The following is a 14,995-nucleotide window of genomic DNA, read 5'->3' on the forward strand; positions in this document are numbered from 1 at the left end:
AAGTACATACCAAATAAATGACATTTGTTTGCCATAGATTAATGAAAATGCAAACTTTCATCAGTTTGAAATTCTAAGCTTAAATACATAAAGCTTAAATACATATATATGTCAGACTATGTTTCTTTTCATAATGTATCAATCACTACAAATGGAATAGACAACCCTTAACACATGTACAAATTCTTCCTTTTCTTAAAATTTAGTCTGATATAATATTGAATTCCTCAGAATTTTTTAAATTCACAAGATGATTTTTGTCAATACAATAAAATGCATAGTGGACATCTGTATATACAACTTTAACAGAAGATAAATCGTTTGATTCATCCAAGTTAGTTATTGTACCTAGAGTAGTAATTTTGCTGTACTTTAATTCAGACCAAAGTATTTTTTGAAGAAAAAAGAAACTCAATATAATTACGTGACACACTGTTTAAAATTTCAAAAAGCAGAAATTAGCGCCAAAACACAGATATTCAAAACCAAATTAATTTATTAAGTTTATAAACCTAATTAATGAAAGATCAGTATAAGTATGAAAATATAAATGACTATAAACAAATTCAATTTTTAATATTAGTTTCAAATACTACAATAATATTAATTTGAAAAATAATTTTATATATTTTAGCAAACAATCAGACCGAGAGGAAACTTAAAGTACGTCAGTACTTCTTTGTATCTTTTTTTTCGTTTTCTGGAATGTATGTTTCTCATTAGAATACAGATTTTAAAAACAGATACAAGCTTTTAAAGTAAAAAGATAAAATTTCTACCGTGCACGGCTTTTTGTTCTTGATTTTAATCAAATCAAATTCTGGTTTTCTGATGTTTTCATGCAATTAGCAAAAGGTATATAAAGCGTACATATGAAAAGCTTAACTTCACTGGCTTCCAGGGAACTTCCAAGGCTGCTATCATGAAGGTAAAATTTTTTAACTTGGCCTTTCTCTATTTACGTACAACTTCAAAATAATTCAAATTTTTCTTTAAAAATTAATGCTGTCCATAGTTATGAACAAGACATAACTTAAAAAATTCAAAAATATTCAAAATAGAATATTTAACTGTAAAAATTGAAAAAAAAAACAGCTTGGATAATTTTTACCTCTACTATAAAAGTCGTTTAATATAAACATGGATATAGCGAATTTACGGCTATAACGATTGCATATAAAATTATACGTTTATAACGAACTCTGATATAAAGAATTTACGGTATAGCGATTTTTTTACAAGATTCTTAACAATTCCTTGTCCATTTTTGATTCCTCGACACCAGAGTATAGGCTCGGATCTGTGATTATGGATATTGCAAATCATAGGCTTTTTAAACCCCCGCGTTTTACTAAAGAAAATGCAGCTAAAACAATCCGTTTTTTCCCTTAAACTTTAATATGCCAGCAAAGGAATCGACGAGGTTAATATAAGTAATATTCTTAATTACAAAAGGGTACAGTCTTGTATTCCACCATATTTCAAGTTAAAGACTACACCTTGTATTTCCTACAAATATACATCGACTATTGCTCCCAAACTTTTTAATCACAAGAAAACTTTACAGGGCCTGGATATCGAATATCTGAAACATAATCCTCAATCGTGTTCATGTTCTTCTTCACCCTATAACTATAATGCTGCTGGACACGTTATTACTGGTGACGTAAATATAGTTAATAATGAGGACCTTGGATCACTAATTTTAAAAGGTCCTAAATATAATGAACCCTAATCCTTCAACTGACGTCGGAATTTTATAAATATTATGGATTCTGTAGAGGACTACGCCAGGCGATGGGCCAGACATGAAAAAGAAGACCTTGACACTTTGTCAGAATGGATTAAATGTATCAGATGTATGTTAAAATCGCGCATTAAAAGACCGAGGGGCAATATGAGAACCATCTATCCTTCTGTATTCAATAATCCAGAAGTGAAAAAAGAATTAGATAGATTAATGATCAGTACGTACTGGTCACTGCTGACAAAGCAGGTAACAACATTGTCTTTGTTTGTAAGGCTCATTATATTAAATGTATTTTAGAGGAACTTTGATTTAATTATACAAGTGGTAATCCAACTTATACTCATAGTTTCCTTTCTAAGGAAGAAATTCTTCAAAATCCTGTGTCAGTTTTTAATATTTTTAATATTCCAAACAATCAAAATGAATTTGAATTACCATATTTGTATTGGATTCCGAAACTTCATAAAAATCTTTACAAACAAAGATACATAACGGGTTCCAGTAAATGTTCAACCAAGCCTCTTTCTTTACTCCTCACTAAAATATTAACGGTAGTGAAGGAGAAACTTCAAGAGTACTGTGCAACAATATATTTGAGAAGTGTTGTAAATCAGATGTGGATACTTAAAAATTCCAAGGAACTTTTGGAAAATTTGAAATCAAAAGATTTTACCAAAATCAACTGCTTAAAATGATATGAAGAATTTATGGCTATAGCGAATTGATGTTGTGTTCCGTAGTGTTTAAAAATGACGAAATTAATATCATTGGTATCGAATGTTTTAAGATCTCAATTTTTTTTAATTTTTGAAATGACAATACTTTTTATAAATATTTATATTGGAAATTTAATGCAGCAGACTTTTTTTTGCAAATTCAACCTATCCTTGGATCATATTTTAACTTACATGTTTTATACCAATTGAATCCGTTGTTCTTATATTTAACTGACTGTGCGATAAATCATCTACCTGAGCAATATATAGGGCTCACAGCGAGTGTGACCGGTAAACGAAGAGATGCTTACTTCTCCTTGCAAACTAAAGTAAAAGTCAATTAAACAATAACTTACTTTGTTTTTTTAACCTCTTCTCTCTCGACATGTATTCCATTCACGAATACAAGTTTTTCTATAAGAAATAATAACAAATTGGCTATGCTGAATATTATTCTAACTGTCATCTTAATTGCCAAATTACTCTCTTCATAAAATCCCTTCCTTATGACATCTCATACCTATCCAAATATTTCAGTCTTGTTTTAAGTTCCATTCAAATCAAAATCTTATTCATTTTAATGAGTGTGCGTACTTCTGTCTCTAATTTTCTATTCGAAATTTGATAAACTTGTTTATGAATGTTATTTTATAAACCTTTATTTCAGTGTGCTTGGTTCTTTATTGCAACATTCCTCTTTAATGCCTGTTTCACTAATGCTACCGAAAAGAAATGTAATGAAGTACGATTTGGCAATGGAAAGTATGACGTTAAGAATGAATGCTGGGAGAAAGAGCCTACAAAGCCGAACCTGGCGGTCCGTTCTGACTGTCAATCTCTGACGATCAGGTCAGGATTCACTTCCATTTCAACAATTTTAGAACATATACTTAATGTTATTGTATTTTTCTGTGATCAAATTGCAGCCAATATAAAATGAATGACCAATTGTTTAAACGTGTTCTTTTAAATTATCAACATAAATATCTCTTTTTGTTTTTATCTAGTATTTTCTTAATTTTGATTTTGCTGAAACACAGAATGAATTTGGTATAAAATTGCTGTGTTAATTTCCTTGGCTTATAAGTTTTGCTCAGCAAACAGCGATCAAGCAGTGATAGCAAAACTAGCACCTAAATATGAAGTAATGTCTTCCAATGTTAATATTTAACTATATCTCGAGAAATCTTGAATAATACTAAATTGTTAAATATATCGGGAGATACGTTTCAATACATACATATATATTTACATATTAAGCTATACTCGTAGGGTTTCATGAATATGGAGTTAAAAGTTTATATAATGTGCTAAATGAAACTATCGAAATAAAAAATAAAGATGTAGACCTGTGCTTTTAAGCCTTTTCCTCTTTTGTCGCTGTACTTAATTCTTAAGATTAAATCGATAAAATTATTTTGTATTTCTCATTCGATGAAAATATATATTTGTAAACATCTAATATTTTCCTTCACGTCAGTCAGTCAACCCCACAATGACACCAATAACAAATTAAATTAATTAGAAATAGAAGCTGTACAGTGGATCATTCAAGATATCTGCTCAAGGAACAACGATAGGTCGATAGTTCAATTTCGAATTTTATAACACTTCAATTTTTTTTTTCTGAATGGTTTATCATTCTATATCATTAATGGTACAGATATATATTTACTGGTACGAATACATTGTTTTCATTAATGGTATATTTGTTATAATACAGATACTGTTATTATAAATGGGTGATGTATACCTACATGTAAATATAAATGCTGACTTAATTAAGTAAAAACATGGTCACACGACTTAATTTGACTTATTCATAGTCTCTGCAAATGTAGGTGCAAAACATCATTGAAATCATCATTACTTATGTTAAGTCATAACAATTTGATTTATGCCAGCATCTTATATAAAAATGTAAAATGTTCACAGATTTGTATTGCTTGTACCTTTTTTTTCAATTGATCAATGTTATTTTCACCTTGTTCATTTAACGTTTATGTCAATATTAATAAATTTTGAAGGGACGCTTCCGTGTCATACATGACCTATAAGTACAGCAAGAAACATCCAAATTCTTTAACCCGTACCCATCCTGAAAAAATAAACATGAAGCGATTTTATCATATTTATATCTTGTTTAACGATACCATGTGTATGAAATATATTTCAGGAGAAAAATTCTTCGTGCTTTAAAGTGCAGACCAGGAATAAAGAAGTTTCTTGATCAAAAATCGTTGGACTGTGAACCAAGGTAAATGTTATTCACTTCTTCATGAGAAAATTTAATCATAAAATACTGTTTTGAAATCTTATTTTGAATTAAATAGTGAAAAACAATCTTTCAGCAAAGTGTCAGATATTGGACTGACAAACGTTTGCCCACACAAATTTGAGTACGTAACAAGGGTAGCTAGGAACAGTAAATCATGCTACGTCGTATTTCCTCATCGGCAGTGTGTAACATACGCAAAATGTGAAAACAAACGGTAAGTATTATTATTAAAAAAATATCAATGCAATCTGACATGTATTCTCCATTTCGTATATTTTTGTAATTTTATTATTCTTTTTTTATCTTTACTTATTTTCTTTTCGTAATACGTAATATTTCTTTACAACTTGTACTTAAAATGACAACGAAATCCTCACAGGGGTTGCTCGAAGAATGCCTCTGTAACAAGTGCTTGTCTGCCTGACCGGCACCGCTTCTTCAATGTCTGGTTGTTCTGTCCTGACGATCATCGATTTGAACTGGAAACCTTGGAGTTGCCTCAGTGTTGTACATGCAGAGAATACAAACTCTGCGCTGCTGAGAGCGCCGAAGCACAGAGATGAGATGTTGTTTTTGTCTTCAAAATATGCAGTATAGGATGAAATTGAGGCAATGAAATAAGTTAAAATTGATACAGATGTTGACATCTCATTTTTTGTAACAGCACATATACAATATTACACATGTTCTTATGCTGTTTATATAGTTGTGAAATAAAACATCAACATTTCGTTCGACTTTTTTAATGTATAATTTGAACGCCCATAAAATTAAAGATTATTCAGTTACTTATGGATTCAAGATCTTTTATAAAAAATTATAAATCTCTATGTGGGTAAGCGTAATAATGATCATATGTCCAAAAATTACTATTTGAAAACATATACATGAATTTTAAATTCTTTCATTTTCAACTATCAATCAGACCAAATTAAACTCAGAGTACAGTTTATATCAGTTCTTTCATACGGGAAACTGTTTATACTCAATCTTTAAAAATTACCTAAGAAAGGTGAAAAAAAATAAAATTTTTGTATATTATACCCGAAGAAAAAAACTGGATGGAAAGATCATATTTCTATTGACACATTGCGTGCAAATTTAAGAGGCATTGATGGCAATGTTTAATTTTTTCAAGATTTTTAGGTCACCTGAGTCACTCAGGTGACCTATTGCTATCCGTTTTTGTCCGTCGTCATGTGTCGTGCGTCCTGCGTCGTGCGATGTGCGTTAACATTTCAACATTATCAGCTTCTTCTCTGAAACCGCTCAACCAATTTCAACCAAATTTGGCGTAAAGCATCTATGGGTAAAGAGGAACAAAAATTGTGATTTTCATGGTCCCTGCCCCCCTGAGGGCTAAAACCACCAAAATTATTGCAATCTTTAAAAATCTTCTTCTTTACTCCTGGACATTAAGCAGTCAAACCGTGGGCATGATTATAATAAACATTGAGCCCTCTACCAAAATTGTGAAATTAATGGCCCCAGGGTCGGGGGTTCTGGTGCTAGGGTGGGGCTATATTGATCATATAGTGAAAGTGCATTATTTCATCGAAAATCTTCTTCTCTGCTCCTGGGTATTAAATAAACTAAGTACATAGTTATTATGAGCAAGAGTGCCTTATCCAAAATTGTGAATTTCATGGCCCCAGGGTCAGGGGTTCTGGTGTTAAGGCGGGGCTCTATTGATTATATAGTGAAAATGAATTATTTCTTTGAAAATCTTCTTCTCAGCTCCTTGGCATTAAATAAAGTAACTAAGTACATAGTTATGATGAGCGAGTGTATCTTATCCATAATTGTGAATTTCATGGCCCCAGGGTCAGGGGTTCTGGTGTTAGGGCGGGGCTCTATTGATTATATAGTGAAAATGCATTATTTCTTTGAAAATCTTCTTCTCTGCTTCTGGGTATTAAAAAAACTAACTAAGTACATAGTCATTATGAGCAAGAGTACCTTTTCCAAAATTGTGAATTTCATGGCCCCAGGGTCAAGGCCTCTGGTGAAAAGGGGGGGGGGTCTATTGATTATATAGTGAAATAGCAAAATTTCTTTGAAAATATTCTTTTCTGCTTCTGGTTAAAAAGCAAGGAAGCTATGTGTATAGTTATGATGAGCAAGAGTCCTCTTCCAGAGTAGTGAATTGCATGAGCCCTGGGTCAGATGTGCTGGCGTAAGGGTGGGGCTCTTGATAATATAATGAAAATGCATTTAATCTATTAAATAATCCTATCTGCTCCTTAGTGTTAAGCAGATAAACAAAGTTATTACTTATAATGAGCAAACTTCTGGTCCCAGGGTCAGAGACGCTGGTGTTTCTCGGTTGGGGGGGGGGGGGGGGGAGGAGAGGGCTCTATGGATAATATAGTGAATCTGTGGTAAATATGCATTATTTCTTTAAAAGTCTTCTCTGCACCTGGGCATATCAGAGGCAAAAAGAGTAAATGTTTTAATAGGGAAGGGTATTTTTTACCAGATTTTTGAACAACTGGATCATTGGTCAAGTGTTCTGGTCCTGGCCAGGGCTCTATTAATTTGTATTCTACTGAGAGGAGTTATTCCCCTTTGTCATTTACTTTTGATAATTAATCAATGTAAATAATGTACTTAAAAGGTTAATAGAATAAGAGAATTATGCAAGAATTTTTATTGTTTAATACAAAAAGTACTTTCGTAGTTTTAATGATCAGTTAGACTTGTAAGTAATAGATAAATAATAATGAGACAAAAGTAATTTGTCTTATTAAATATTCATCAAAGACCAAGAGAGGCCAATGTAAGAGTTTTCAACAAGGAATTAAAATAGTACAGAAACACTGATAGTTTGTTAATATACTGTATGGTGATGGTGATAAATGGGGAACAGATTAGAACCTAATTTATGAACTGTTAATGAATGCTAGACTAATTATTTCTGTTCATCCTTATCATCCTATTTTTCTTGCTTTCGGGCAACAAAGCTTCACCTTTCAGTTCATTCTATACTCTATGGATCCTCTAAATTGTTTTATTATACTCAGGTGACCGTTAAGGCCCTTGGGTTTCTTGTTAATATAAGTGATAATATGAAGCATAACTAATGCTTTACATAGTTACAAATCCTCAACTTTTAATGGAAGACTTGTTGGTGTGACTTTTATAATTAGGAAATTACAATAGTTTACTTTGTAACAAATACATGTATGTATTAAACATATCTTTTTCATTAAAATAATTCACCTAAACCCCATTCATTGGTTACAAGACAGTTTTTTAAAGCACAGACACAATATCATTAAACATTTCACAAGTCTCCTACATTTTCAAATTCTCATTAAAAAACACTCGAATCTAAATCAAAGTTTTTTTCTTCCTACAGAATAATAGTTTTATGACAAACTTGATAATTAAACATTTGAAGAGACTGCAATCAATTTAATATTTAAACTCCATCTTTGCAATTAAAAGTTACAAGTTCTACGTAAAACGGAGTCTAATGAAAAAAGTAAAGATAACGAACAGTGATCGATCTAAAAAGAAAACTACATAATATTGCCAAGATTCTTTGGATCATCTAATCTCTCACATCCATTTTTAGCTGGACACCTGATCAGACCTCTGATGATTTCAGGGGTCTGTGTGTTTGCCATGTTCTCGATTTGTTTCGTATATTTGGATTCATGAGGTTGATCACTGCTCGCTATCTTCATCATATACAAAATGTGAAATTTGTATTATACATGCATGGAGGGAGAGAGAGAGAAACGAATCAACTTGCAATATGATTGTAATCACTGTTCACCATTTTTATCCATTTAACCTTTAGGGAATAAGTACTTTAGGAATATCTCTCAGTATTTCTTTCTTAAAGAACAATAACTGATGAAGGTTCATACTCATAAACGTTCTATTAACAACTGAATCATATCTACATCTCCATGCCCAGTGGCAATATCTATAACTAATTTACCATGACTATCTTTGACATTTAACAAGTGTAGGTGTTTTGTTGATAAATAGCAACAAACATTATGTTTACCATTCAGACAAGTGATATGCAGAATACTTTCACCATCATTTGACAAGGCATTTACGTCCAATCCTTTTTCTTTTAGGAATGATACAATTTCTACAGCTCCTCCGCTGCAAGCTGAATGTAACACTGTCCATCCGTCATTGTCCCTTATCTCCAGTAACTCTGAAAAATGATTGACCAGATACCTACACATTTCCATTTTACCCGATCGACAGCATTGATGTAAAATTGTTTCACCATCTTCCTGTAGGGTATTGATGTCCATCCCTTTCTCAGTCAATAATTTTACTATTTCAACATTACCTCCCCAGGCTGCATCATGCAACACTGAGTTACTTAATCTGTCCCTCGCATCTAAAAGATGAGGATGATTCTCAATTAAGTATTCACAAATTTCAAACATCCCACTGAGACAAGCAATATGCAGAGTACTTTTACCATCACTTGACAAGGCATTTAAGTCTAATCCTTTTTCTATTAGGAAAAAAACAGTATCTATATCTCCTTCACTGCAAGCTGAATGTAACACTGTCCATCCGTTATTGTCTCTTATCTCCAATAAATCTGAAAAATGATTGACCAAATACCTACACATCTCCATTTTACCCGATCGACAGCATTGCTATAAAATTGTTTCACCATCTTCCTGTAGGGTATTGGTGTCCATCCCTTTCTCAATCAACAGTTTTACAATTTGAACACTTCCTCCCCAGGCTGCATCATGCAACACTGAGTTACTTAATCTGTCCCTGACATCTAAAAGCAACGGATGATTCTCAACTAAGTACATGTATTCACAAATTTCAAACTTCCCACTGAGGCAAGTAATATGCAGGATACTTTTACCATCATTTGACAAGGCATTTAAGTCTAATCCTTTTTCTATTAGGAAAGAAACGATTTCTAGACTTCCTCCTCTGCAAGCTGAATGTAACACTGTCCATCCATTAATGTCTCTTACCTTCAGTAAATCTGAAAAATGATTGACCAAATACCTACACATATCCGTTTTACCCGATCGACAGCATTGATATAACATTGTTTCACCATCTTCCTGTAGGGTATTGATGTCAATCCTTTTCTCAATCAATAGTTTTACTATTTGAACATTACCTCCCCTGGCTGCATCATGCAACACTGAGTTACTAAACCTGTCCCTGACATCTAATAGATTGGGATGATTCTCAACTAAGAACTCACAAATTTCAAACTTCCCACAGAAACAAGCAATATGCAGAATACTTTCACCAATATTTGAAACGGCATTTAAGTCTAATCCTTTCTCTTCATGGAAAGAAACAATTTCAACACTTCCTCCTCTGCAAGCTGAATGTAACACTGTCCATCCGTCATTGTCCCTTATCTCCAGTAACTCTGAAAAATGATTGACCAAATACTCACACATTTCCATTTTACCCGATCGACAGCATTGATGTAAAATTGTTTCACCATCTTTCTGTAGGGTATTGATGTCCATCGCTTTCTCAATCAACAATTTTATAATTTGAACATTACCTCCCCAGGCTGCATCATGCAACACTGAGTTACTAAATATGTCCCTGACATCTTAAAGCAACGGATGATTCTCAACTAAGTATTCACAAATTTCAAACTTCCCACTGAGACAAGCTATATGCAGGATACTTTCACCATCATTTGACGATGCATTTAAGTCTAATCCTTTTTCTATTTGAAAAGTAACGATTTCTAGACTTCCTTCTCTTCAAGCTGAATGTAACACTGTCCATCCGTTAAAGTCTCTTACCTTCAGTAAATCTGAAAAATGATTGACCAAATACTTACACATTTCCATATTACCCGAGCGGCAGCATTGATGTAAAATTGTTTCACCATCTTCCTGTAGGGTATTGATTTCCATCTTTTTCTCAACCAATAGTTTTGCTGTTTGAACACTTCCTCCCCAGGCTGCATCATGCAACACTGAGTTACTTAATCTGTCCCTGACATCTAATAGATGGGGATAGTTCTCAACTAAGTACTCACAAATTTCAATCATCCCATTGAGACAAGTAATATGCAGAATACTTTTTCCATCATTTGACAAGGTATTTAAGTCTAATCCTTTTTGTATTAGGAAAGAAACAATTTCTATTCTTCCTCCTCTGCAAGCTGAATGTAACACTGTCCATCCGTTATTGTCTCTTATCTCCAATAAATCTGAAGAATGATTGACCAAATATCTACACATCTCCATTTTACCTGATCGACAGCTTTGATGTAAAATTGTTTCACCATCTTTCTGTAGGGTATTGATGTCCATCCCTTTCTCAATCAATAGTTTTACTATTTGAATATTACCTCCCCTGGCTGCATCATGCAACACTGAGTTACTAAACCTGTCCCTGACATCTAATAGATTGGAATGATTCTCAACTAAGTACTCACAAATTTCAAACTTCCCACTGAGACAAGCAATATGCAGAATACTTTTACCATCATTTGACAAGGCATTTAATTCCAATCCTTTTTTTATAAGAAAAGCAACAATTTCAACACTTCCTCCTCTGCAAGCTGAATGTAACACTGTCCATCCGTTATTATCTCTAACAGATATTAAACAAGGATACATATTTACAAGATACCTACACATTTCCTCGCTACCCATTGCACAACACATATGTAACACAGTCCACCCTTTATTTGTTTTATAATTGACATTTAATCCTGAACTTGATAGTAAATTGAAAAGATCTACGTTGCTTCCTCGAGCTGCGTAGTGGAGCACATTGTCCCCATTATTATCACATACATCCAGTAACTGAGGATATCTGCTCAACAGATATTCACACATATCATAATGACCATTTTTACATGCAATGTGCAGGATAGATTGACCTAAATTATCTTTTTTATTTACCTTGGGTTTATTGTCACTTGATACATGTAATAAATTTTTATTCTCCAAGAGGTTAAGCATACATTCAAACATATCTATTTTCCCACTGAAAGCTGCCCAATGCAAAAGACTTTTTCCATGAATATCTGTGTGCACCTGGAGTGATGCAGGATATATCTCAATAAGGTATTTGACCATATTTAGCCTTCCATTCTGACAAGCACAAGTAAGAACAGTGTGGCCATTGTCTCCATCTTTTTCATACGGATCAAAGCCAAACTTTAACAGAAGATTAAATGCACGTTTGTCCCCAGAACTTGCTGCGGACTGTAATGCATCGGAACCCTGGCTGTCCTTTATATCTACAAGGAATGGGTATTTTGCCAGAACTTGTTCAATTAATTGCGTTTGTCTTATATTAGACCAGACTGGATGCAAGGAAGTTGAAATTTGATGAAGATCAACAAACTCACAAACTCGGAGCAATAACTCTATATTGCCACTTTGCACAGCATAAAAACACGTTTCAAGATCACATTGCACATCCGATGACAAAATGAGATGAACAATTTCGGGTAGATTTTTTGAGCAAGCGGCGTTAAGTGATCTATATCTTAGTCTTTTTTCTGAACTCGGTAGTAAATATTCAACCCATCGCTTATTTCCCGCCTTCGAAAAATGCACAATCATTGAATCTCCCTTAATATCACGACATGTTTTAAATATCGAAGTGCATAGTTCAGTTTGTATTACGTGCTCATGGAAGTTTGAATCATCCCATAATTTCAGTGACGATATGGAAGAATGCCCAATCACAGACCTTTCTGCAATGATATTTGCAATGCGACATGCCACATATTTGAATAATCTTTGTCCTATGAAAATTTGTGTGCTGTTAGGCTTTTTAAATGTCGTCAGTGTCAGAAGTAAGGACGGATGACACATTTGGATAACTTTTTCAGGATCAAAATTAAACAAGACACTGAAAAGAGATTCCTGTACTGAACTATGGGAAAATTCATATGTATTTTCTATAGTGTCATGAATAATTAAAAACCCCTCAAAACAATTAATGCTCTCCTGAAAATGGTTAATATATGAGTTTTGTAGACCTACAAATTCTAAAGAGGCGCGTTTCATCTCCAAATCCAGGTGAGGGTTATCAATCAATTCGAATTCTACGTTTCCTCCACTCAGAAGAAGATACACTAAAACAGCGGTTTTTGCAGTTCGATTTTTCATTAAAGTTTTAATGTAGTCTTTCAAAAACATCATTGGATTTGGTAAAAAGGCAGATACATTTTGTTTAATAGCTGCATTGCTTCTTGCCAATTTACAACACTGTGGAAAACCTATAGATAATGGCATTCTATATACCTTATTGATAAGTTCTCTGTCTTCTATGTATTTAGATAGCTCATATTTTTCTGATAGCTGTAGGATCTCTTCCTTAAGCAATGCATTTTTCTTGCTTGATAAATCAACCAGGGACGACTTGAAAAAATCGTCATCACAATCGTTCTGTACATATTCCTGATATATATCATTTCTTAGCGCTAATATCAATCTGTTTGATTTATTACTATTGTCACTTTCAATCAACACTATTACCATCTCGGCTATAGCTTTAAATTCTTGAACATCATCGCTAGACAAAGAAAATTCTCCAAATAAATTGTCAATAAATACCACTATTCCATCACCCGGTAATATGCTTCCGTACAAATCTGTGAACTTGTAAAGCTGAAGAGGAGATTTTCCATCATTCATCAATTCTTTCATTAACATCTTGGCGATTGTGGTTTTTCCAGTTCCAGGGTCACCCTTGATGATGACATACCCGTTATTGTCCATCAGTTCCCTCGCTATGTCAAACGCACGAGTTTTTACAAATAGATGACCAGTAGCTTCATAATGCATCTTTATCATTTTCTTTGTCATTTCTACAGAAAAGAGAGTCAGTACATATATTTTTATAATGCACAAGAACCATTAAGGTGCTGATGTCATGTAAAAGTGAGTTTTATGTTGTTTTAATTATTACGGTATTTAAATATATAATTTATTGAGTATGCATTTATGAATAGTAACAACCGATTTTTAACGCTAATACTTGTATTTGATCTGTTTGTCAATCAATATTAACCATGACAAATAACTTATAGATAAAGAAATCAATAAAATAGTTCATCAAATAAAATAACTTATTAAGTCAAATGCTGACTGATGCTTTTCATACTAATTGTAGTGCCATTATTTACGCACTGAATTGTCTACGGATTTTTCCGTTAGCCGATCATAATAAAGATCACACGGCGGATGTGATCGGTCGACAGGGGATGTTTACTCCTCCATGTCACTTGATGTTTTTAGATGTCCGTGGTTTTGACTTGTTCATGTCTTAAAGCCGAAGATTTGAACTTTAAGATGATGCCAATTTTTATTATCATGTTGTGATATAAATACAACGATAATGGCCTTAAAGTGACGTCATATTTGACATCGTCAAAGTGGAATAACCAGAATTTTATGATATTGTAAATTTTTATCGTTGTCTTTCTTTCATTAGACTTCAATGGAATGAGTCCATCTGCGATGAATTTTGTCAATAATTGATAATTTTATAGAAAATTTCAAGAAATGTCGTTTAAAAATTCGTATTAATTTTCTTAGAACTGTTTTTTAACTAGTATCTTCATTTCACCGTGCATCGAACACAAATTAACCATGCATCGGACATTGTCCGCTGCATGGATAATTCCTTTTTTGTACATTGTTTGTTTGTTTGTTTGTATATTGTTTAACGTCCCTCTCGAGAATTTTTCACTCATATGGAGACGCCACCATATGCCGGTGGAGAGCTGCAAATTTTGTCCTATAATCGGCACTTACGGCCATTGAGCAGTGAGGGATCTTTTTCGTGCCAGCACCTACTGCGACACGGGACCACGGTCTCATCCGAAGGACCGGCCTCCACGTCTTACAGTGGGATTCGAACCCGCGACGTAAGGATCAACTCCTTACTTCGCGACTCTAGAGCAGACGCTCTAACCACTGCGCCACGCGGGCGACCCTTTTTGTTCATAGATACATGCATACTAGTAATACTAATTCTGACGGCTGTTTTCGCAGAGATAAAAAATAAATATAAATTCAAAATATTCAGTGAAAATACAAGTTATCGATATATGACAACTACAAGTGTACTTTGACTCTTTATTTCTTCACACTATAAGATCAATGATCCCCCAAAATCAAGGGGGTGGTTGCCGTAACACGAGACATTGCAAGGCCTATCTAATTAAGGCGATGTGATGCAACTAACATATCTCCATAATTGTTTATCAATATAGTCAATCAAACAAAATAGAGAGTG

General features: G+C 33.4%; 3 protein-coding genes across 3 annotated transcripts; 1 reads left to right on the top strand and 2 right to left on the bottom strand.

Moving 5' to 3' along the window:
• Positions 1 to 906: 906 nt before the first annotated feature.
• LOC133192312 (uncharacterized) lies at positions 907 to 5,474 on the top strand. Its single transcript, XM_061328326.1, has 5 exons — positions 907 to 928; positions 3,134 to 3,315; positions 4,643 to 4,723; positions 4,818 to 4,958; positions 5,124 to 5,474. Exons 1-5 carry the CDS (start codon positions 923 to 925, stop codon positions 5,305 to 5,307), a joined length of 594 nt encoding a protein of 197 aa, XP_061184310.1. The 5' UTR covers positions 907 to 922; the 3' UTR covers positions 5,308 to 5,474.
• A 2,794-nt stretch (positions 5,475 to 8,268) lies between these two features.
• On the bottom strand, positions 8,269 to 10,173 carry LOC133193036 (putative ankyrin repeat protein RF_0381). The gene is made up of 7 exons (XM_061329036.1): positions 9,876 to 10,173; positions 9,609 to 9,734; positions 9,402 to 9,518; positions 9,201 to 9,326; positions 9,066 to 9,116; positions 8,755 to 8,924; positions 8,269 to 8,430 (listed from the first exon to the last, which is right to left on the bottom strand). Exons 1-7 carry the CDS (start codon positions 10,171 to 10,173, stop codon positions 8,269 to 8,271), a joined length of 1,050 nt encoding a protein of 349 aa, XP_061185020.1.
• Positions 10,174 to 10,485: 312 nt separating this feature from the next.
• On the bottom strand, positions 10,486 to 13,560 carry LOC133193037 (ankyrin-2-like). Its single transcript, XM_061329037.1, has one exon. It carries the CDS (start codon positions 13,558 to 13,560, stop codon positions 10,486 to 10,488), a length of 3,075 nt encoding a protein of 1,024 aa, XP_061185021.1.
• Positions 13,561 to 14,995: the final 1,435 nt, after the last annotated feature.

Source organism: Saccostrea echinata, unplaced genomic scaffold (genome assembly GCF_033153115.1).
Source record: "Saccostrea echinata isolate AGI-Se365-2 ecotype Australia unplaced genomic scaffold, CSIRO_AGI_Sech_v1 ptg000025l, whole genome shotgun sequence".
Classification (NCBI taxonomy): Eukaryota; Metazoa; Mollusca; class Bivalvia; order Ostreida; family Ostreidae; genus Saccostrea; species Saccostrea echinata.